This window comes from Bos grunniens, chromosome X, assembly GCF_055505025.1.
Source record: "Bos grunniens cultivar Pamir isolate PY7600 chromosome X, Bosgru_T2T1.0, whole genome shotgun sequence".
NCBI lineage: Eukaryota > Metazoa > Chordata > Mammalia > Artiodactyla > Bovidae > Bos > Bos grunniens.
In genome coordinates, this window is record NC_141194.1 from 48913545 (window position 1) to 48936589 (window position 23045).

At 37.9% G+C, this 23045-nt stretch overlaps 1 protein-coding gene across 2 annotated transcripts in view; it reads right to left on the reverse strand.

The window, feature by feature from the left end:
- KLF8 (KLF transcription factor 8) overlaps positions 1-23045 on the reverse strand; it is a 348523-nt gene that overhangs the window by 67018 nt on the left and 258460 nt on the right. For both annotated transcript variants that reach the window (XM_086390158.1, XM_086390159.1), the window contains exons 3-5: positions 22195-22759; positions 19545-19650; positions 18784-18920 (exon numbers count right to left, since the gene is read on the reverse strand). In XM_086390158.1, coding sequence (XP_086246284.1) covers positions 18784-18920; positions 19545-19650; positions 22195-22759 — 808 coding nt within the window. The remainder of the gene's footprint in view (positions 1-18783; positions 18921-19544; positions 19651-22194; positions 22760-23045) is intronic.

Genomic DNA, 23045 nt, shown 5'->3' on the forward strand with positions numbered 1-23045 from the left:
ACAGGTGGAAGCCCTCTCAGTGGCTATGAGAACCATAAACAGCCTGAGAAAAATGCCCAGAGGGACCTAGGTCGAAAAGGATGGGCTTGCTATTACTCTGGACAGGAGGGGCACCTCAAGAGGGATTGCCCTCAGGCATCTAACCTGCCCCCGGCTCCATGTTCCATCTGCAAAGGACCACACTGGAAGAGAGACTTCCCCCAGAGGCGTAGGTTTCAGGGGTTGGACTCTCAAGACAATCAGGACTGAAGGTTCCTGGGGGTCCCCACACAAGCTCCCATCCTAATTACACCTGAAGAAACCTGGGTATTAATAACTGTGGGAGGCCAATCCATTGATTTCCTTTTAGACACTGGGGCAACTTACTCTGTGCTTACTGAAGCCCCTGGCCCACTTTGTTCCCAATCCACTTCCATAATGGGACTATCTGTAGAAGCAAAAAAGGTATTAATTCAGTTCTTCTGTAAGTTGTGACTGGGACTCTGTCCTATTTTCACATGAGTTTCTGATTGTGCCAGGGTCTCCCTCACCCCTTTTGGGGAGGGATATACTGAGCAAGGTCCATGCCTCTGTTTTCATGAATATGGAGCCTTCCCTTTCTCTCCCTTTAATTGAACAAAATGTAAATCCTAGAGTATGGGCTGACAGAAAATCTGTGGGTCGAGAAGAAAATGCTATTCCTGTAACTGTCAAGCTCAAAGACCCGCACTTATTTCACATAAGAAGCAGTATCCAATGAAACCTGAGGTTAAGGAAGGGTTAAAACCCATCATTGAGAATTTAGAGCAGCAGGGGCTATTAATTCCCAGTAACAGTCCATGCAACACTCCTATTTTGGGTATAAAGAAATCAAATGGTAAACGGAGACTAGTTCAAGATTTACAAATCATAAATGAGGCTGTAGTTACTTTACTGGAGAAGGCAATGGCAACCCACTCCAGTACTCTTGCCTGGAAAATTCCATGGGTGGAGGAGCCTGGTAGGCTGCAGTCCATGGGGTTGCTAAGAGTCTGACACGACTGAGCAAATTCATTTTCACTTTTCACTTTCATGCGTTGGAGAAGGAAATGGCAACCCACTCCACTGTTCTTGCCTGGAGAATCCCAGGGATGGGGGAGCCTGGTGGGCTGCTGTCTATGGGGTCGCACAGAGTTGGACACGACTGAAACGACTTAGCAGCAGTAGCAGCAGTTCCTTTATACCCCATGGTGCCTAATCCTTATACTCTATTGTCTGAATTTCCTGAAAGAGCCAAATATTTCTCAGTAAATTTATTTGAAAGATGCCTTCTATTCAGTGCCTTTGGCGGAGGAAAGTCAATTTCTATTTGCCTTTGAGGACCCTACGGAGCCAGCTTCTCAGTTAACCTGGACAGTTTTGCCCCAGGGATTTTGTGACAGTCCTTACTTATTTGGACAAAATTTGTCATGGGATCTACAAAACTTTAATAGCTCTGAAATGGTGGTGTTACAATATGTAGATGATATTTTGCTCTGTGCTGAGACAGAGGAAGCTTGTTCACAAGCCTCAGAAGATTTCTTAAATTTTCTGGCAGGCTTCAGTTACAAGGCATCGAGAGAAAAGGCTCAGCTTTGTCAACAAAATGTTATATAACCTGCACCTAATCATATCAGAAGGGACTAAGGCTATAGGCCCCGAGAGAATTAAACCTATACTAAATCATCCCCTACCTATGAGTAAAAGGCAATTGAAAGGATTTTGGGGAATCACAGGCTACTGTCACATTTGGATTCCAGGTTATGGGGAACTTGCCTGGCCTTTATATAAACTTATAGCTGAAACTCAGCAGGCCCAAACCAACAAACTGATTTGGTCTTCAGATATTCAAAAGGCTTTTAAGGTTCTTGAGACTGCTGTCCTGCAAGTTCCTGCTTTGAGCTTGCCCACAGGGTCAGAATTTAATTTGTCACTGAAAGAAAGGGTATGGCCTTAGGAGTTTTGACACAATCCCGAGGGCCTCACCAGCAACCTATTGCTTATCTAAGCAGAGAATTAGATGTAATATCATGCGGGTGGCCCCACTGTCTAAGAGTAATTGGGGCAATGGCTTTATTAACACCTGAAGCTTTAAAATAATTAATGGATGATACCTCACTGTACTGACTTCTCATGATGTGAGTGGCATCTTAAATTCTAAAGTTAATATTTAGATGACAGACAGTAGGCTTCTTAAATATCAGTCATTGTTGCTAAAAGGGCCAGTAACTAAGCTTAAAGTTTGTGGAAATTTAAATCCTGCCATTTTCCTTCCTGAGAAGGAAAATGAAACACCTGATCATGATTGCTCCCAATTTCTAACTTTAAACTATGTAGCTCAGGAAGATCTAATGGATACCCCATTAGACAACCCTGACATGGAAATATTTACAGATGGCAGTTCTTTTGCGGGATGGAAAGTGTAAAGCAGGTTACCCCGTGGTGACTGCTGAACAGGTTTGGAAGCAAAATCTCTCCCCCAGGGAACCAGTGCTCAGTTAGTGGAGCTTGTGGCTCTGACCTGAGGTCTAGAGTTAAGTAAAGGGGAGTGAGTAAATATCTACACTGATTCTAAGTATGCTTATTTTGACTTTACATGCTCATGCTGCAATATGGAAAGAAAGACAGTTTAAAACAGCAACAGGAGAACCTAATAAACATTTCAGAGAGATCAAGAGACTTTTAACTGCTATATATTGTCCCAAAGAAGTAGCTGTTATGCATTGCAAAGGGCACAACAGGGATGGGTGTAAAGTAGCCGAAGGTAATCAACTGGGTGACTGTCAAGCCAGAAAAGCGGAACTTTACAAAACCCCTTCACTGCAGAGGCCTTTGATCTAGACAGGTCCTGTGGAACAGGAAAAACCACAATATACTGAGGAAAAATTAGAAAGATATGAGAAAAGAGGAGCAAAGATTACTGATAAAAGATGGTTACAGTCGGAAGATGGACGATTAATAATTCCTGAAAATGCTCAGTGGAAAATTCTTACGGGTTTACACCAGAGTTTTCATTTGGGTGCAGAGAGTACTTACCAGATGGCTTCTCATTTGTCTGACGGTAAAAATGTAATGAAAACTTTAAAGAATATTATTAAAAACTCTGAGGTTTGTCAGAAAAATAACCCAGAGACTGGAAAGCTAGCAAAATATGGATTACAACGAAGTGGAAAATATCCTGGAGATGACTGGGAAATTGATTTTACTCATATGCCAAAAGCTAATGGATATTCTTACAAATTTGGGTGGATACTTTTACTGGATGGATTGAGGTCTTTCCCTGTAGTAGTGAACAGGCTAAGGAGGTTATAAAGATTTTAATCCATGAAATTATCCATAGGTTTGGGCTGCCATGGAGCCTTCAGAGTGACAATGGCTCCACATTTAAAGCTGCTGTAACTCAGGGGTTATCTAAAGCTCTAGGAATGGAATATCACTTACACTGTTCCTGGAGACCCCAATCCTGAGGAAAGGTTGAAAAGGCTAATGACATTATCAAAAGACATCTGCACAAATTAGCTCAAGAGACGCAGGACAATTGGATTAAAGTTCTACCCATAGCTTTAATGAGGGCTCAAACTGCCCCTCAAAAGGAGGGACTGTCCCCCTTTGAATGTATTTATGGAAGGCCTTTCTTACATACAGACATTGTTATAGACCCTGAAGCCTTGGAATTAACTAGTTATGTAACTCAGCTCTCAGCTTTTCAACCGGCATTAACAGAACTCTGGGAGAGGACTCCTGACCCAGAGTCTGAGTCAAGCAAGCCTCTATTTGAGCCAGGAACAGAGGTCCTGATAAAAACATTGGGATCTGGGGACCAATCCCTCCAGCCCCTCTGGGAAAGCCCTTACCAGGTTATTCTTTCTTCTTCCACAGCTGTCAAAGTGCCAGGAATTGATTCGTGGGTGCATCACACTCGAGTTAAGAACTGACCAGAACTAAGTGGTGTCATTTTATGTCTTTACTTTCTATGCTCTGACTTTGTACTTTTCAGATGGGCCTGATAATCTATGTGAGTCTACTTCTGCTGACTCCAAAAATCCTGAGTCTGCCATTTGATCCTCAAGACAATGCCTTCCTGTCCTGGGCTCACTCCTACGCTGCATTCCACAATTGGTCTAACTGCTGGGTCTGCGAGTGCTCCCCTCTTCATCAGTGGAAGGCTTCCCATGGTGGACATCTCCACTTCAAGGAAAAGACCTTCTCCAAGTCTGCAAATACCTTCAACAACAATCTCATGAGATGCCTCTTCTTAAACTGATGATATCTAACAACCCTAAGATGGACTGGTGCAACACTTTGTACTTTAACTATGGACATAACGTGACTTTTAATTTTGATTATACATTGTCTCAGTTTAATGACTATTTCATTACACATAAGGTAAATGGGTCTAGATTTAATGGTTTTTTTTTTTTTTTTTTAATACCTAATGTTTATCAAATACGGGATGGGGTTATATGGTTAACTCCTGAAAAAGGACATCTAATATCTACTGCCCCTATATGCTGGGAACAAATAGAGCCACCCCCAGAACTTAGTCAACAACTTAATTATAATGATTGGAAACACTTGGGATTTCTGCCTCAGGAAATATACAGTGTAATCATTCCCGTGTTTTCCCACCCCAATTCAGGTCCTCCCTTTGTCTGGCCAGGCACTGATTGGGACTGGATATCTCAGTCATGCTGACTTGCTCCAAATGGGACCTATTGAATATGTGGCTCTTACCTATGGGCATGGCTTCCCCCTGGTTGGATAGGGAGATGCACCCTAGGTCTAGCTTTTACTCATGGCTTTATATTTTCAGGGTTTCCCCAAAAAAGCCTGCTAATTTACCACACTTTAAAACTCAGTGGGCAAGTTCTGCATTTCACTGGTATGATTATTTGGCTACAGTATTTGTTCCCTCTCTGGGAACTACAGATGTTATGCTACAAGTGGATGGTTTGACTAATTTTACTCAACAGGCATTACAAGATTCTCAAAAAGCTATTTCAGCTCTTAATGCCGAACAAGCACAAATTAGAAAGGTGGTCTTACAAAACAGATTGGCTTTAGATATTCTGATAGCTGCACAAAGAGGAACTTGTGCCATTATTCATACCCAATGCTGTACATATATACCTGATATGAGCACTAATGTTATTCATTTTACTAAACATATGAACAAGATGATTGAGGCTATGGATACTCCTGAAGCCTCAATTGCCTCACTTTGGGAGATGGCAACTAGTCCCTCATGGTGGAAAACCATCTTAATTACAATAATTCTGATTGTTCTGTTTTTGCTGTTTGCTCCCTGAATCCATAACTTTGCGATTGGATTTGTTTCTAGTCTCATGAAGGCTTTTAAGTTACAAATGGTTGTCCAAGCTCCTATGAGTGCCACAGCCTCCTCCAACTATTACTTGGGTCCCCTAGATCAGAGACCCTCAATATGAGGGTTAGGAGAATATGTTGGCTTAACAATTTAGGGACCATGCCCCTCAACAGCAGGAAGTAGTTATGGAATGAAATTGATGCCCCTTTCCATTGGCAACATAATTCTAAAAGAAAAGGGGGGAATGAGAGAGTCATTTCCTAGGCAGGTTGATAAGTCCAGGGGTCCCGAAGGAGAGAGGGGTCTGGAATTCTTAAGGAGGAAGAAAGTAAAAACTTTTTTTTTTCCCCTCTACATTCCTTAGGATTATACAACAATAATGTATCCTGCTTGAGGACAGTCTTGGGGAAAAAACCTTCAGGCTAATCCTGTTATCTTAAAATGTAAAGTATGGGAGTAGGTCTAGTGAGGTCTTCACAAGCTCCAGACATTATTTTGATACATTGTAATAACTAATTGGAGAGTATATAACTCCATTACTAACACTAGCAAGGGGGTACTCTTTCTGCCCCCTTCTGATGTCTATGTCAGAAGCTTTTTGAATCCCTTTTAGACTTTAATAACACTCTATTGCACAAAAGCTCTGAGCGATCAAGCCTCGTCTCTGGCCCCGGATGGAATTCTTCTCCTCCAGAGGCCAAGAATCCCAGGGTCTTTTCATGGTTCAGCAACAACCTTTCAGAAGGAAATAGCCACCCAAGTTCAAGAAGTCAAGAGAGTCCCATTTTTTATAAACACAAGGAGGAAATACCCAAGACACATATTAATCAAACTAAACACACACACACACACACACACACACACAAATAACAAATATTAAAACCAGCAAGGGAAAAACAACAAATAACATACAAGTTGATCACCATAGGGATAAGAAAAAGCTGGTCTTTCAACAAAAACTTTTCAGGCCAGAAAGGAATGTCAGGATATATTTAAAGTGATGAAAGGGAAAAACCTACAACCAAGGTTACTTTACCCAAAAAGGATCTCATTCAGATTTGAAGGAAAAATCGAAAGCTTTACAGACAATCAAAAGCTGATAGAATCAGCACCACCAAACCAGCTCTTCAATAAATGCTAAAGAATTTTCTTTAGGCAGGAAACACAGAAAAGGTTTATAAAAATAAACCCCAAACAACAAATAAATGGTAATGGAATTACAGTTATCAATAATTACCCTAAACACAAATGGGTTAAATGATTCAACCAAAAGACAAAGAGTGGACAGTTCAGTTCAGTCACTCAGTCATGTCTGACTCTGTGTGACCCCATGGACTGCAGCATGTCAGACCTCCCTGTCCATCACCAACTCAACTCAACTCATGAATTTACATAAACTCATATCCATTGAGTCGGTGATGCCATCCAACTATCTCATCCTCTGTTGTCCCCTTCTCCTCCTGCCTTCAATCTTTCCCAGCATCAGGTTCTTTTCCAATGAGTCAGTTCTTCACATCAGGTGGCCAAAGTATTGGAGTTTTAGCTTCAACATCAGTCCTTCCAATGAACATTCAGGGCTGATTTAATTTAGGATGGACTGGTTGGATCTTCTTGTGGTCCAAGGGACTCTCAAGAGTCTTCTCCAACACCACAGTTCAAAAGCATCAATTATTTGGTGCTCAGTTTTCTTTATAGTCCAACTCTCACATCCATACATGATCACTGGAAAAACCATAGCCTTGACTAGACGGACCTTTGTTGGCAAAGTAATGTCTCTACTTTTTAATATGCTGTCTAGGTTGGTCATAACTTTCCTTCCAAGGAGTAAGCGTCTTTTAATTTCATGGCTGCAGTCACCATCTGCAGTTATTGTGGAGACCCAAAATATAAAATCTGTCACTGTTTCCACTGTTTACCCATCTATTTCCCATGAAGTGATGGGAACAGATGCCATGTTCTTAGTTTTCTGAATGTTGAGCTTTAAACCAAATTTTCACTGTCCTCTTTCATTTTCACCATGAGCCTCTTTAGTTCTTCTTTGCTTTCTGCCATAAGGGTGGTGTCATCTGCATATTTGAGGTTATTGATATTTCTCCCAGCAATCTTGATTCTAGCTCGTGCTTCATCCAGCCCAATGTTTCTCATGATGTACTCTGCATATAAATTAAATAAGTAGGGTGACAATATACAGCCTTGATGTACTCATTTCCCTATTTAGAACCAGTCTGTCACTCCATGTCCAGTTCTAACTGTTTCTTCCTGACCTGCATACAGATTTCTCAAGAGGCAGGTTAGGTGGTCTGGTAGTCCCATCTCTTTAAAGATTTCCCACAGTTTGTGGTGATTCACACAGTCAAAGGCTTTGATATTTGACATAGTCAATTAAGCAGAAATAGATGTGTTTCTGGGACTCTCTTGCTTTTTTGATAATCCAATGGATGTTGGCAATTTGATCTCTGATTTCTCTGCCTTTTCTAAAAGCAGCTTGAACATCTGGAAGATCATGGTTCATGTACTGTTGAAGCCTGACTTGGAGAATTTTGAGCATTACTTTACTAGTGTGTGAGAAAGAATGGACAAACTGATTAAACACACACACACACACACACACACACACAAGACCCTTATAAATGCTGTGTACAAGAGATCTACCTCAAATCTAGGGCCACATACAGGCTGAAAGTGAGGGTCTGGAAAAAGATATTTCATGCAAATAGAGACCAAAAGAAAGTGGGAATAGCAATAATCATATCAGATAAAACAGGCTTTCAGATAAAGACCATTAAAAGAGACAAAGAAAGATCTACATAGTGATCAAGGGATCAATCCTTGAAGACATAAGAGTTATAAATGTATATGCACCTAACACAGGAGCACCTCAGTACATAAGGCAAATGCTAACAACTATTTTTAAAATGTATTTATTTTTAATTGAAGGATAATTTCTTTACAGTATTGCATTGGTTTCTAACAAACATCAGCATAAATCATTCATAGGTTTATCCATGTCCCCTCCCACTTGAATATCTCTTCCATCTCTCTCCCCATCCCACCCCTGTTGGTTGTCACTGAACCCCAGTTTTGGTTTCCAGAGTCATAAAGCAAAATTCAATTGAGTATTTTACATATTATAATGTATGCTTTCATGTTACTCAGTCAATACCTTCAACCCTTTCCTTTCTCCCCCGAGTCGTGTCCATAAGTCCATTCTTGATGTCTATGTCTCCACTGCTGCTCTGCAGATAGGTTCATCAGTACCATCTTTCTGGATTCCATATATATATGTTACTATACGATATTTGTTTTTCTCTTTCTGACTTACTTCACTCTGTATAATAGGCTCTAGGTTCATCCACCTCGTTAGGTCTGACCCAAATGTGTTTCTTTTTCTGGCTGAGTAATATTCTATTGTATCTTTGTACCACAGCTTCTATATCTATTCATCTATTGATGAACATCGAGGTTGGTTCCATGTTCTAGCTACTGTGACTAGAGCTGCAATGACATTGGGATACATTTGTCATTTTCAGTTTTGGTTTCCTCAGGGTATATGCCTAGTATGGGAACTGTTGTGTCATAAGGTGTTTTTATTCCTAATTTTTAAAGGAATCTCCATAATGTTCTGCAAAGTGGCTATATCAATTTACAATTCCACCAACAGTGTAAGAGGGTTCCCTTTTATCCACGCCCTCTCCAGCATTTATTGTTTGTAAATTTTTTTATAGTCATTCTAAGCAGCATCAGGTTATATCTCATTGTAGTTTTGGTTCACATTTTTCTAATAAATCGATGTTGAGAATCTTTTCATGTGTTTACTAACCATCTATATGTCTTTGGAGAAATGTCTGCTTAGGTCTATTGCCCACTTATTGATTGGGTTCTCTGTTTTTCTGGTATTGATTTGTATGAGCTGCTTTTATATTTTGAAATTAAATCTTTGTCAGTTGTTTCATTTGCTATTATTTTCTCCCATCCTGAGGGTTGTCTTTTCACCTTGTTTAGAGAAGAGCTAATCCCTATCCTCCTATAACTCTTCCAGAAACTTGCAGAGGAAGAAACACTTCCAAATTCATTCTACGAGGCCAATGTCACCCTAATACCAAAACCAGAAAAAAACACAAAAAAGAAAATTACAGGTCAATATCACTGATGAACATAGATGCAAAAATCTTAAACAAAATTCTAACAAACAGAATTCAACAACACTTTAAAAAGATCATATGCCATGATTAAGTCAGGTTTATCCTAGGGATGCAAGGAATCTTCAATATACACAAATAAGTCAATGTGATACACCATATTAACAAGTGATAGATAAAAAGCATATGATAATCTCAATTGAAGAAGAAAAAGATTTTTACAACATTCAACACCTATTTATGATAACAACTCTTCAAAAATGGACACAGAAGAAACTACCTAAACATAATAAAGGCCATATATGATAAACCCACAGCAAATGTTATTCTCAATAGTGAAAAACGGGAAGCATTCCATCTAAGATCAGGAAGAAGACAAGGGTACTCACTCTCACTAATATTATTCAACATAATTTTGGAAGTCCTAGCCATGACAATCAGAGGAGAAAAAGAAATAAAGGGAATCCAGATCAGAAAAGAATCAAAAGTCTCACTGCTTGTAGACAATATGATACTATGCTTAGAAAACCCGAAAGATACTCTCAGAAAATTACTAGAGTTAATCAGTGAATTTAGCAAAGTAGCAGTATACAAAATCAATACACAGAAATAACTTGCATTACTACAGACTAACAATGAAATGCCAGAAAGAGAAATTAAGAAATCAATCCCTTTTATCATTGCAACAAAAAGAATAAAATACCTAGGAATAAACCTACCTAAGGAGACAAAAGAGCTATATACAGACAACTATAAGACACTGATAATAGAAATCAAATACAATATAAACAGACAAAGAGATATTCCATGTTCCTGTGTTGGAAAAATCAATATTATGAGTATGACTACACTACCAAATGAAATCAACAGATTTAGTGCAACCCCTATGGAATTACCAATGGTATTTTTCACAGAACTAGAAAAATAAATTTCACAATTCATATAGAAACACTGCTGCTGCTGCTAAGTTGCTTCAGTCGTGTCCAACTCTGTGCGACCCCATAGAGGGCAGCCTACCAGGCTCCCCCGTCCCTGGGATTCTCCAGGCAAGAACACTGGAGTAGGTTGCCATTTCCATCTCCAATGGATGAAAGTGAAAAGTGAAAGTGAAGTCGCTCAGTCGTGTCCGACTCTTAGCAACCCCATGGACTGCAGCCCACCAGGCTCCTCCACTCATGGGCTTTTCCAGGCAAGAGTACTGGAGTGGGGTGCCATTGCCTTCTCCGTATAGAAACACAAAACACCCCAAATAGACAAAGTAATCTTGAGAAAGGAGAATGGAGCTGGAGGAAACAACCTTCCTGACTTCAGGCTATATAAGAAAGTTACAGTCATGGAGACAGTATGGTACTGGAACAAAAACAGAAATATAGACCAGTGGAACAAGGTAGTAAGTCCAGAGACAAACCCACACACAGATATATAACTTATTTATGACAAAGGAGGCAAAAATATACAATGGCACAAAGATAGTCTCTTCAATTAGTTCTGCTGGGGAAACTGGACAGGTAACAACTATTAGGGGAAAAGTGACAGTAACCCAATAATAGTGGGGGACGTTAATACTGCATGACACTAATGGACAGATCATCCAAACAGAAAATCACCAAGGAAACACAAGCTTCAAATGATACATTAGACCATTTGGACCTACTTGATATCTACAGGGCATTGCACCCCAAAACAATGGATTTCACCATTTTCTCAAGTGCACATGGAACATTCTCCAGGATATATCACATTCTGGACCACAAATCAAGCCTAGGTAAATTCAAAAAAAATATTGAAAGCATTTCAAGCATCTGTTCTGATCACAGTGCTATAAGATTAGATATCAACTACAGGAAAGAAATTATAAAAAACACAAACACATGCAGGCTAAACAACAGGTTTATGAATAACCAACAGATCACTGAAGAAATCAAAACAGAAATCAAAATATGCCTAAAAACAAATGATAATGAAAACACGACAACCCAAAACCTCTGGGATTCATTAAAAGCAGTGCTAAGATGTAAGTTCATAGTAATATAAGCCTACCTGAAGAAATAAGAGAAACATCAAATAAACAAACTAATCTTACACTTAAAGCAACTAGAAAAAGAACCCCCCCCCAAAAAAACCCACCAAAATTCATAGAAGAAAAGAAATCATTTTAAAAAAATAGCAGAAATAAATGAAAAAGAAATAGAGAAGACTATAGCCAAGATCAATAAGACTAAAAGTAGGTTCTTTGAGAAGATAAATAAAATAGACAAATCATTAGACAGACTCATCAAGAAAAAAGGGAGAAGACTCAATAAAGTTAGAAATGGAAATGGAGAAATTACAACAAACAACATAGAAATACAAATGATCATAAGAGACTACTATGATCAACTATATGCCGATAAAATGGCCAACTTGGAAGAAAAGGACACATTCATAGAAAGGTATAACCTTCCATAAGTGGACCAGGAAGAAATAGAAAATACGAAGAGAGCAATCACAAACATGGAAATCAAAACTATAAAAAAGATCTTCTAACAAACAAAAGCTCAGGCCCAGATGGTTTCACTGGTGAATTCTACCAAAAATTTAAAGAACTAACATGTTTCCTGCTGAAATGTGTTTTCCTTCCAGAAAATTGCAGAGGAAGGAAAACTCCTGAACTATGAGGCCACCATCACTCTGATACCAAAACCAGACAACGATATTACAAAAAAGACAGTTACAGGCCAATATCATTGATGTACATAGATGCAAAAATCCTCAACAAAATTCTAGCAAACAGAATCCAACAACATATTAAAAAGAGGATACATCATGATTGAGTGGGCTTTATTCCAGGGATTCAAGAATTCTTCAGTAAACACAAATCAATGTGATACACCATATAACAAATTGAAAGATAAAAACCATATGCTTATTCCAATAGACACAGAGGAAGCCTTTGACCAAATTAAACACCCATTTATGACAAAAACTCTCCAGAAAGTAGGCACAGAAGGACCACATCTCAACAGATTAAAAGTCATATTCGACAAACCCCCCCAAAACAACAACAACCAAAAAAAACACATTATTTTCAATGGCAAAAGCTTGAAAGCATTTCCTCTAAAATCAGGAACAAGACAAGGGTGCCCACTTTCACCACTACTATTCAGCATAGCTTTGGAAGTCCTTGCCAGAGCAAACAGAGATGAAAAAGAAATAAAAGGAAACCAGATTGGAAACGAGGAAATAAGACACTCACTGTTTGTAGATGACATGATCCTCTACATAGAAAAAAGAGGCCACCAGAAAATTACCAGAGCTAATCAATGAATATAGTAAAGTCACTGAATATAAAATTAATACATAGAAACCCGTTGCATTTCTATTTATTAACAATGGAAAATCAGAAAGAGATTATTATGGAAAATATTCCATTCACCATGGCAATGAAAAGAATAAAATACTTATGAATAAATTTACCTAAGGAAACAAAAGACCTGTAGATGGAAAACCATAAAACATTGACGAAAGAAATCAAAGACGATGGAAATATATGGGGAAATATACCATGTTTGTGGATTGGAAGAATAAATACAGTGAAAATGAGTATGCTATGTAAAGCAATCTATAGATTCAATGCAATCCCTATCAAAGTATCAATGGTATTTTTTGCATAACTGGAACAAATAATTTCACAATTTGTATGGAAATACAAAAGACCTTGCATAGCCAGAACAATCTTTTGAAAGATGAATGGAAGTGGAGAAATCAATCTTCCTGACTTCAGAATATACTACAAAGCTACAGTCATCAGGAGAGTATGGTACTAGCACTAAGACAAAAATATAGAATAAATGGAATAAAATAGAAAGCCCAGAGATAAATCCACAAATCTATGGATACGTTATCTTTTTTTTTTTTTTGGATACCTTATCTTTGACAAAGGAAGCAAAAATATACAATGGAGAAAAGACCATCATCAAGTGGTGCTGGGAAAATTGGTTAAATATGTATAAAAGAATGAAATTAGAACACTTTCTGATACCACAAAGAAAAATAAACTCAAAATGGATTAAATACCTAAATGTAAGACCAGAAACTATAAATATCTTAGAGGAAAATATACGCAGAATACTCTCTGACACAAATCACAGCAAGATCCTCTATGACCCAACTCCCAGAGAAATGGAAATTTATATAAAAAAAAGTTAAAAAATGGGACCTAATTAAACTTAAAAGCTTTTGCACAATGAAGGAAACTATATGCATGGTGGAAAGACTGCCCTCAGAATGGGAGAAAATAATAGCAAATGAAACAACTGACAAAGAATTAATCTCTAAAATATACAAGCAGTTCATGAAGCTCAATACGAGAAAAACAAACAATTCAATCAAAAAGTGGGAAAAAGACCTAAACAGACATTTCTCCAAAGGAGACATACAGATGGCTAATAAACACATGAAACGATATTCAACATCACTTATTATTAGAGAAATGCACATCAAAACCACAATGAGTATCATCTCATGCCAGTCAGAATGGCCACCATCAAAAAAAATTAAGTTAAAAAAAAGTCTACAAAAAATAAATGCTGGAGATGGTGTGGAGAAAAGGGAACGCACTTATGCTGTTGGTGGGAATGCAAACTGGTACAGCCAATATGGAGAACAATGTGGAGATTCCTTAAAAAACTGAGACTAGAACTGCCATATGAACCAGCAATCCCACTGAGGAAACCAGAATTGAAAGAGACACATGTGCCCCAATGTTCATTACAGCACTATTTACAATTGCTAAGACATGGAAGCAACTTAGATATCCATAGGCAGATGAATGGATAAGGAATCTGGTGCATATATACAATAGAATGTTAATATAAAAAGTAATGCATTTGAGTCAGTTCTAATGAGGTGGATGAAGCTGATGCTTATTATACAGAGTGAAGTAAGACAGAAAGAGAAAGACAAATACTATATATTAACACACACACACACACACATATGTATATATAAAATTTAGAAAGACAGTACCAATGATCCTACATGCAGGACAGGAAAGGAGACACAGATGAAAAGTACAGACTTTTGGATTCAGTGGGAGAAGTTGAGGGTGGGATGATTTGAGACAATAGCATTGAAACATTTACATTACCTTATGTAAAACAGATGGCCAGTACAAGTTCAATGCATGAAGCAGGGCACACAAAGCTGGTATTCTAGGGCAACCCAGAGGGACAGGGTGGGGAGGGAGCTGGGAAGAAGGTTCAGGATGGGGGGACATATGTATAACTATGGCTGATTCATGTTGATATATGGCAAAAACCATCGAAATATTACAAAATAATTTTCCTCCAATTAAAATAAATAAATAAATTTTATTTTATTTATTTTATTTTTTAAAATTTTCCATTTCATTGTTTTATTGCTTTAAATGTAGTTGATTTTCCTCCTTTGAGACAGAACTTGACATAGAATTTTCCCTAACGTGCAAGAAATTAATGGTAACTATTGGGCTATTATTACAGACATTATGCTTTAAAACATTATCTCAAATGATGACATTCATGAGGTTCATGTCCTCCTACTGTATATCTTTTTTTTTCAGTTCTCAAACTGACATTTTCTTAAAAAAAAAAAAAAAGAATGTACAATGGGTTAAAGATAGTCTCTTCAATAGGTGGTGCTGGGAAAACTGGACAGCTACATGGAAAAGAATGAAATTAGAATACTTCCTAACACCATACACAAAGATAAACTAAAAATGGATTAAAGACCTAAATGTAAGACCAGAAACTATAAATCTCTTGGAGGAAAACATAGGCAGAACATTGTATGTCATAAATCACAAGAAGATCCTCTATGACCCACCTCCCAGAGTAATAGAAATAAAAACAAAAATAAACACGTGTGACCTAATTAAACTTAAAAGCTTTTTCACAGTAAAGGAAACTATAAACAAGGTGAAAAGGCAGCCCTCAGAATGGGAGAAAATAATAGCAAATAAAACAACGGACAAAAGATTAATTTCCAAAATATACAAGCAGTTCATACTACTCAATACTAGAAAAACAAACTGCTTAGTCAAATAGTGGGCAAAAGACCTAAACAGACATTCCTCCAAAGAAGACATACAGATAGCTAATAAACACATGAAAAGATGCTCAATTTCACTCATTATTAGAGAAATGCAAATCAAAACTACAGTGAGGTATCACCTCACACCGGTCAGAATGGCTATCATCAAAAAAATCTATAAACAATAAATGTTGGAGACGGTTGGATTAAAGGACAACCCTCTCACACTGTTGGTGAGAATAAAACTGATACACTGTGGAGAACAATATTGAGATTCCTTTATAAACTAGGAATAAAACTACCATATAACACTAAAAATACACTACTGGGCATATATCCTGAGAAAACCATAATTGAAAAAGAGACATGTACCCCAATGCTCATTGCAGGACTATTTACAATAACTAGGACATGGAAGAAACCTAGATGTCCATTGACAGATGAACAGATGAAGAAGCTGCGGTACATATATATGATGGAATATTACTCAGCCATAAAGAGAATGCATTTGAGTCAGTGCTAATGAGGTTGATGAACCTCAAGCCTATTATACAGAGTGAAGCAAGTCAGAAAAACAAATATCATATATTAATACTTATATATGGAATCTGGAAAGATGGTACTGATAAACCTATTTGCAGGGCAGCAATGGAGATACAGACATAGAGAACAGACTTATGTACACAGGGAGGCATACGAAGGAGAGGATGGGACGAATAGAGAGAGTAGCATGGAAACATATACACTACCATATATGAAATAGATAGCCAGTGGGAATTTGCTTTATGACCTAGGGAACTCAAACCAGGGCTCTGTGCCAACCTAGAGGAGCGGGATGGAATGGGAGACATGAGGGAGTCTCAAGAGGGAGGGAACATATATATATCTATGGCTGATCCATGTTGATGTATGGCAGAAACCAAAACAATATTGTAATTATCCTTCAATTAAAAATAAATAATTTAAGAAAAAACTGGGGCTTAACTGTATATTTCATGGAAATTTTTGTATCTATATTTCTTGCTTTGTATGACTGTAAGCTTGGAGGAGACGAAGGGCTGCACTGAATACTAGAGATCCAGATAAATAAGAGCCTTATGGCTCTCTGCTGAGAATATCTACCAGAGACAGGTAGATATCTGGAACTCCTTGCAATGAAGTCCAGTCTTTGGAGGGCAATAAATCAGACATTTCTTCAGCTGCCTCTTCCAAAGAACTTGTGCAATATCAGCAACAGAAAAAAAAAAAAAATTATACCCAGATTGCCTACCAAGGTTGGGTTCCAGAGGGCTTTTCTTACTTACTAAATGTATTATTTTGGCAAACTTTCTATTCATGTAAATGGTACCTCCATCTATCCAGTAATCCAAAAAAGAAATCTGAGAGTCATTAGTGTCCCCTCACTCATCAACGTACTTCCTTCTCTCCATATTTAGTCCTAACATTCTAGTCAGGCTCTCATTTTGCCTGCATCACTACAGTAGCCTTCCTTAAGTGGTTTTTCCCTTTCTACTCTTGTACCTCAATGCTTCCACCACTAACTACTACACTCAATATGCCTAGCTATGCTGGATATCTGTCAGTTATTAGAACAAGGCAAGCTTATTTCTATCTCAGAGCTTTTGTTTTCTAACCAAGAACACTCTTTATTTAAGCATAGCTAGCTCCTCATATTGATTATGCTAGTCAACATATGAGCCTTGTTTAGATCCAAATTGGAACAAACTTAAAAAATATACTTATTAGACAATTGTGGAAATTTGATATTAAGGAAATTTTCTGTGTGATAGTAATGTCACGCTCACTTTTAAACATCTTTGCCTTTTAAAGATATATTCTAAAGTATTTATGATGCAGATAATATGATGTCTGGAACTTTACAGTGGGAAGTAGGTAGGGGTGAAAAAAGAAATTTGGCCATATACTAAAACAATTGTTGATGTTCTGAGTCCAGTAAACTATTAACATCTACTTTTGCATGTTGAAAATTCAAATACTTAAACAATATACATATTCAATAGAATCAGCCTTCATCCGAGGTAAAGGAGAAGCAAATAAAACATCAACAAATAAGAGTGTTATAGAAATATTGGGACAATGCAGTCTAAAAATTAGTCACCTATTAACAGCCTTGCTGCTAACTTGCTTCAGTCGTGTCCGACTCTGTGCAACCCCAGAGATGGCAGCCCACCAGGCTCCCCCGTCCCTGGGATTTTCCAGGCAAGAACACTGGAGTGGCTTTCCATTTCCTTCTCCAATGCATGAAAGTGAAAAGTGAAAGTGCAGTCGCTCAGGTTGTCTACTTGAAAGTTATACAGTCGTGTCCGACTCATAGCGACCCCATGGACTTCAGTCTACCAGGCTCCTCCGTCCATGGGATTTTCCAGGCAAGAGTACTGGAGTGGGGTGCCATTGCCTTCTCCGATTAACAGCCTTAGGGCACATTAACTAAGGCTAGGCTCTCCTATATAAACTGTAATACAGCATATGTTTACAAGAAAAGAGGGTCCCTTCCTTGTCCAGAGTGTCCAAGTCTCACTTCTGAGTTGGAGATGATTAGGGATGAAGAGTCTTCAAGAAGAGGATACAAACTGATGACTGAAAAGCTACTTCTGGCCCACAGGCAGGTTTCTTTGAATCTATGGTATTATACAATTCATTTAATTAGAAGACAAAATTGAAATCTAGGATGTTACACATAAAAAAATCTTAAATTTTTAATTTGGGAGATTTGGTAATACTTATTTGGAGTTGAGTGATAGTTCTTCAAATGGGACCATTTGCTCACTCCCTTAGCCTTAACTCTCAGCCCCCAAGGTCTGCTTTACTTATTCTTGCTTACGGGCACCTGTGTTCCAATGAGAACAAAGGTATGTTGTAGGTTAGTGGATGGTGCTGAGCTCAAAAAGCCTGCTTTAATTTCACTGTGCTTTTCAATACTCAGTAAAACTTGTGGGGATGGTCACAAGGGAGGGAATCTTATCTGCCTTTATCTCTGCATAAATGTTAAGACTTCCCAATTAGAAAGACCTACAGGGGCTCAATGGGGACCTTAACTATTCAGAAGACACCAGGTTTATGTTTTCTTAGGCTGGTTTCATGACAGCTACTGTAGAGTAGAAACAAGACATAGGGGTAAAAGCCATGAATGGAACCTGTGCCCATAAGTATAAATAGATCAAACTTTGTTTCAGGACTTTCTTCTCTTCCTTTCTCTCAGAGATTTGGTGTGCGTGTGGCAGGGGGTAGTTAAGGTGGAGGTGGGCAGACCTGTATGGATTCTGCGGTGGGCTTTCAGGTGAGAGCTTTTGGTGTACACTTTGCTGCATCCTGCAAAGTCACATTGGTGAATCCGTCTTCTCTTCAAGTCAAGGGACTCCTCTTGCATTTGTGTCATTGCTGCTGGTCTGAGCAAAGAAAGAGAGATAGGGCCAAATAATGATTTTAAAGTGGAGGCTAATAAGTGAATTTATGTATAATGGGATCCCCTCTTACATGAATTTAATTTATTCAAATTTAATATCAGCCCTGCCTCCCAGAAGGAATAATTGAAATAGTTCAAGCAATTCCCTCAACTAGGCCATTATGCTGAGTAAATGTAGGTCCCAGAAGGTGGTAATATTTCTTTGGGTGGTTTCTGTTCCCAAACTGTGTGAGCATTTCATTCTAATAAGCCTCATTCCTAGGTTTAAATAAATGTATTTTTCATCCAACATGGTTGCTAAAATGCAAACCAGTGATAAGGTTGCTTTAAACTTACAGAAAGAAACAGAATGCAATTGTACTTCATAGGAAATTTGTACATTTTTCAAGGGTAAAAATCAATGATCTACAATTAGAACATTACTGTGTCATAACATCCATGCCCATGCACATGTGTGCATACAAGCACACCTTCACTGAAAAAGCAGTTTATCTATATTTTGTTGTCCTCAAATTCTTACTACTGTGTCTGAGAATCTGTTCCACTGCTACCACAGACACACACATGTATACAGAAAATAACCTGAAGTAGAGATAAAAGTACTTACTCTTGCTGTAGTCCTTGAATACCCTGTAAGGATCCACTCTCAATTGCATTCTCCTCATTGTCACTTGGGATCTCCAGTGGAGATAGAGAGGTGGGTTCAACTTTAACTAAAAGCAAATAAAAAGAGCATTGTGGGCTACAAATATACGAGTCTAATCATTTCAGGATTCCCAGTTTGGCCAATATTAGAAGTAGCAGCAAGATAGAGAAATAAAGAAAAGCAAAAATGAAAGAAGTATATTTGTATGAAAGGAAGAGAAAAAACATTTAAAATTTTAGCATAGCAGGATACAGAAATTCCTTTGAGGGAAGTGTAGAAAGGAGCTTTCTGGAGCATTTTCACTAGAATGAGCTTCTCTAAGACAGTGAGATGGTGGGTTTCTCTAGGATATGGTCTGAGTATGATTCAACTCTATCTCCAGCTCCCAAGACAGGGTCTCCTGAAAAGTCAGGTTCAATGCGTGTTTGTTTAATCAAACTCTAAATAGTTCTCTAGCTGTCCTCAGATCAATGTCTAGGTTCATGTCAGAGGTGAGAACATCTCCTTTGGCTTTTGTGTTCCTAAATGAAAATGAGTCATTGAGATGAGACACATAATGGGTGTTGAGTAGGTGCTTGATATATATTACCATCCTTCCCTTTCAACTATGTTGGCAGAAGCCCTCAAGTATTTATTGTCAAACACTGGTGTCTCTGATCCCTAACAAAACTTAGTCAGGTGGTCAGCCATCTTTCAGATCTAGTGAAATGTTCAAAATTTCTATACAGAAGAAACTTAAGGATGGCAACAAAGTTGAGTGTGGGGAGTACTTGTTTAGTGCAGTCATCTCCATACATTGTATATAATTCACTAAAACATTGTAAGTATGCACCTGTGTCTGTGTCTCTGAATGTGTATCTGTGTTTATGATCTAAATATACCTATATCCTAAACTTATGTGTAGATTATGGAAAATAAATAAAATAACATGTAAAGGGTAAGAAAATACAAATAAAAATTTGATGCTTTCTTTTTATGCTGCAAATATTTTCTGCAACATCCCTTTTTGCCCCCAATCAAAGTGTAAGCATAGCATTTTAGAGACCACAGTGCTAATGGTCTTAGCTTGAAATGACAACACTTTTAAAATGCATTGTTTATTTAAAATGGTTCTGATGGTTATTATGGGGCAATTCAAAACTCATCAAAACCATCCAAACTGGCTTGATATCATCATATTCTCACAAAAAAATTTAATTTACCATTTTTATTTGGCTCTCTCTCTACATGAGAATTGATAACCATATTTTCCCCCCTTAAGAGATGTCAGACACAAGATTGTTACAAACACTTATCATTACCACAATTAACCACTAGTCGATAATAGCATATTTATTCAGAAGAACATGACAGAGTCTCAGCAATTTGATGCTTGGTATGTTCTTTATTATCATACATTCAGTGATGGAGTGATAATAAGGTATTGAATCTCAAAGGTAGAAAACTCTGAGAAAGATTTTGTTTGTTTGTTTGTTTTACATTGAGCTGAAATCTGGTTCCTAGTCATTTCTACCCACATATCTCCCATTTGGTCTTATTAATTAATGCTAAACATTTATCAGCTCCTCTCTGACATGAGTTTGAGTCCTCTCACCATCTTAATCTTTATCCTCTGACTATAATCCAATTTCTCAAAGTCTTTCCTAAAGCTGAACATCTAAAACTTATTGTAATTCTATAGATGTGGTGAAGCTAAATATCTTGAATCACTTCAAAAGGCTATATAATTTTCTTCCATCGTGTCCCATTACAAATTAGATATTCCTCTAGGAAGGGGACTGGGTGGCTGGCGGATAGTGGTGAAAGGGAGATAAACATACCTTTCTGAATTCTAAACTTACTTTTAAAAGTAGGTAAAAGGTAACATTAAATTTCAAGTTTGTTCATCAGATGACTTGTTATAACTTCTATCTACCACTTTGCTTTCTGGAGATGCACAAAGAAACATAAGATAGTCTTGCCCTCCAGCAATTTACAATTTAGTTGGGAAGAATGCCCATATACTTGTGATACAGGCATGTAAAAAAATAATATGAAGGATGATAGATGCAAAATGAGGTGGAACACAGGAGAGATGGCAAAATTTCAAAGAAGACTATTTTACCTGGAGAGAAGAGAAAAGCTAAAGTGTTGGGAGAGGCAAGGAGGTAAGGCTGGCTATGTATGTAAGGCGAGAAACTTGCTCAACTTTTCTACCAAAGTATTCCCAATGGCATAAGAGACTAAACATATCCTCTACCTAAGGGTGGTTGTCTTAGTAAGCTTAAAAGTGTTTTTGAAGTTCCTGTCTTATCTTAAAATATTATTCAAATATTATATTTTTCTTTTTAATAAAATATTTTAAATTACTTACTATCAAAATATAGAGGTTCTAGTAAGTTATATAGTATTTCACTCAAAGATATGCATACCACAGTTTGAGAAACATAGGCTAAAAAGAGTCATTGTACATTTGTAAGCATCAAAGAAACATGATGAAAACAGTATTTATGAAAAATTGCTCTTAAAGCTATATACAAGAGTAATTGGAAAATAAATAGGAGATACAATATTCAAAAAGGGAATAGATTGAGGTAGGTAAGTCTCAGCAAAGGGGCACATTGATGCTCACCTGATCCAACATTTTTGCCATCTCCTCCAATGAGTGGGACTGTAATGGCTGCAGGGTTCCCATCTGCAGGCAAAGTAGTATACACCATGGGCAGCGACTGCACCACCACTGGGATGGCCTTCAGGCTACCCATCTTATTTGGCAGATTGACTGAGGGGATGGTGTGAATCACATGTAAGATCTGATGGCCACCAGTGCCCTGAGATGAGGCCAGGATAGAGCCTGGAGTCAGAACAGTACGGATGCTTGCTGAACTGCCTGTGTCTGATGTTGAAGTGGACACTACAAGAGTCTGGGAAGCAGGCTGTGGCTTGGGAGAACGTATTGGAGATTGCAGCATACTGGCAGGCTGGAGAGGAGCCTTTGGTTTGTGAAAGGAGAGGTCAACTGGTTCCACCTGGGGCAAGTTGAAATCATTAGCCAGAAGTTCTTCTGGGGGCTCAATCTTGATGTCATTTAACAATGCTGGGTTCTTCATGGAGTTGGCATCCAGGAGTGGTGGAGATGTCATATTACCTCTGTCTGCTCTCTTAAGGGAATCTCTAATTTGAACAGGGCCAGTGACCTAAAATAAATACATAAACAAATGAGAGGTACAAAGTGTTAGTACCCTGAAGAAGAGACATGTAAGCAATGAAAGAAAGAAATCTCTATTATCTTGTTATGGGCAGAATATATAGGGAATTGAGAAAAATGAAGCAAAAGAAAAAAGAGGAAAAAGTAAAAGAAGAGGAAAGAGGAGGGAAACTTTATTGAGTACCAGCACCAGGCACTGTTTAAGGCAGTTATATTATTTCATTTAATCTTTACAGTAATTCTGCAAGATTAATCAGAATCAACACATCTGAGTA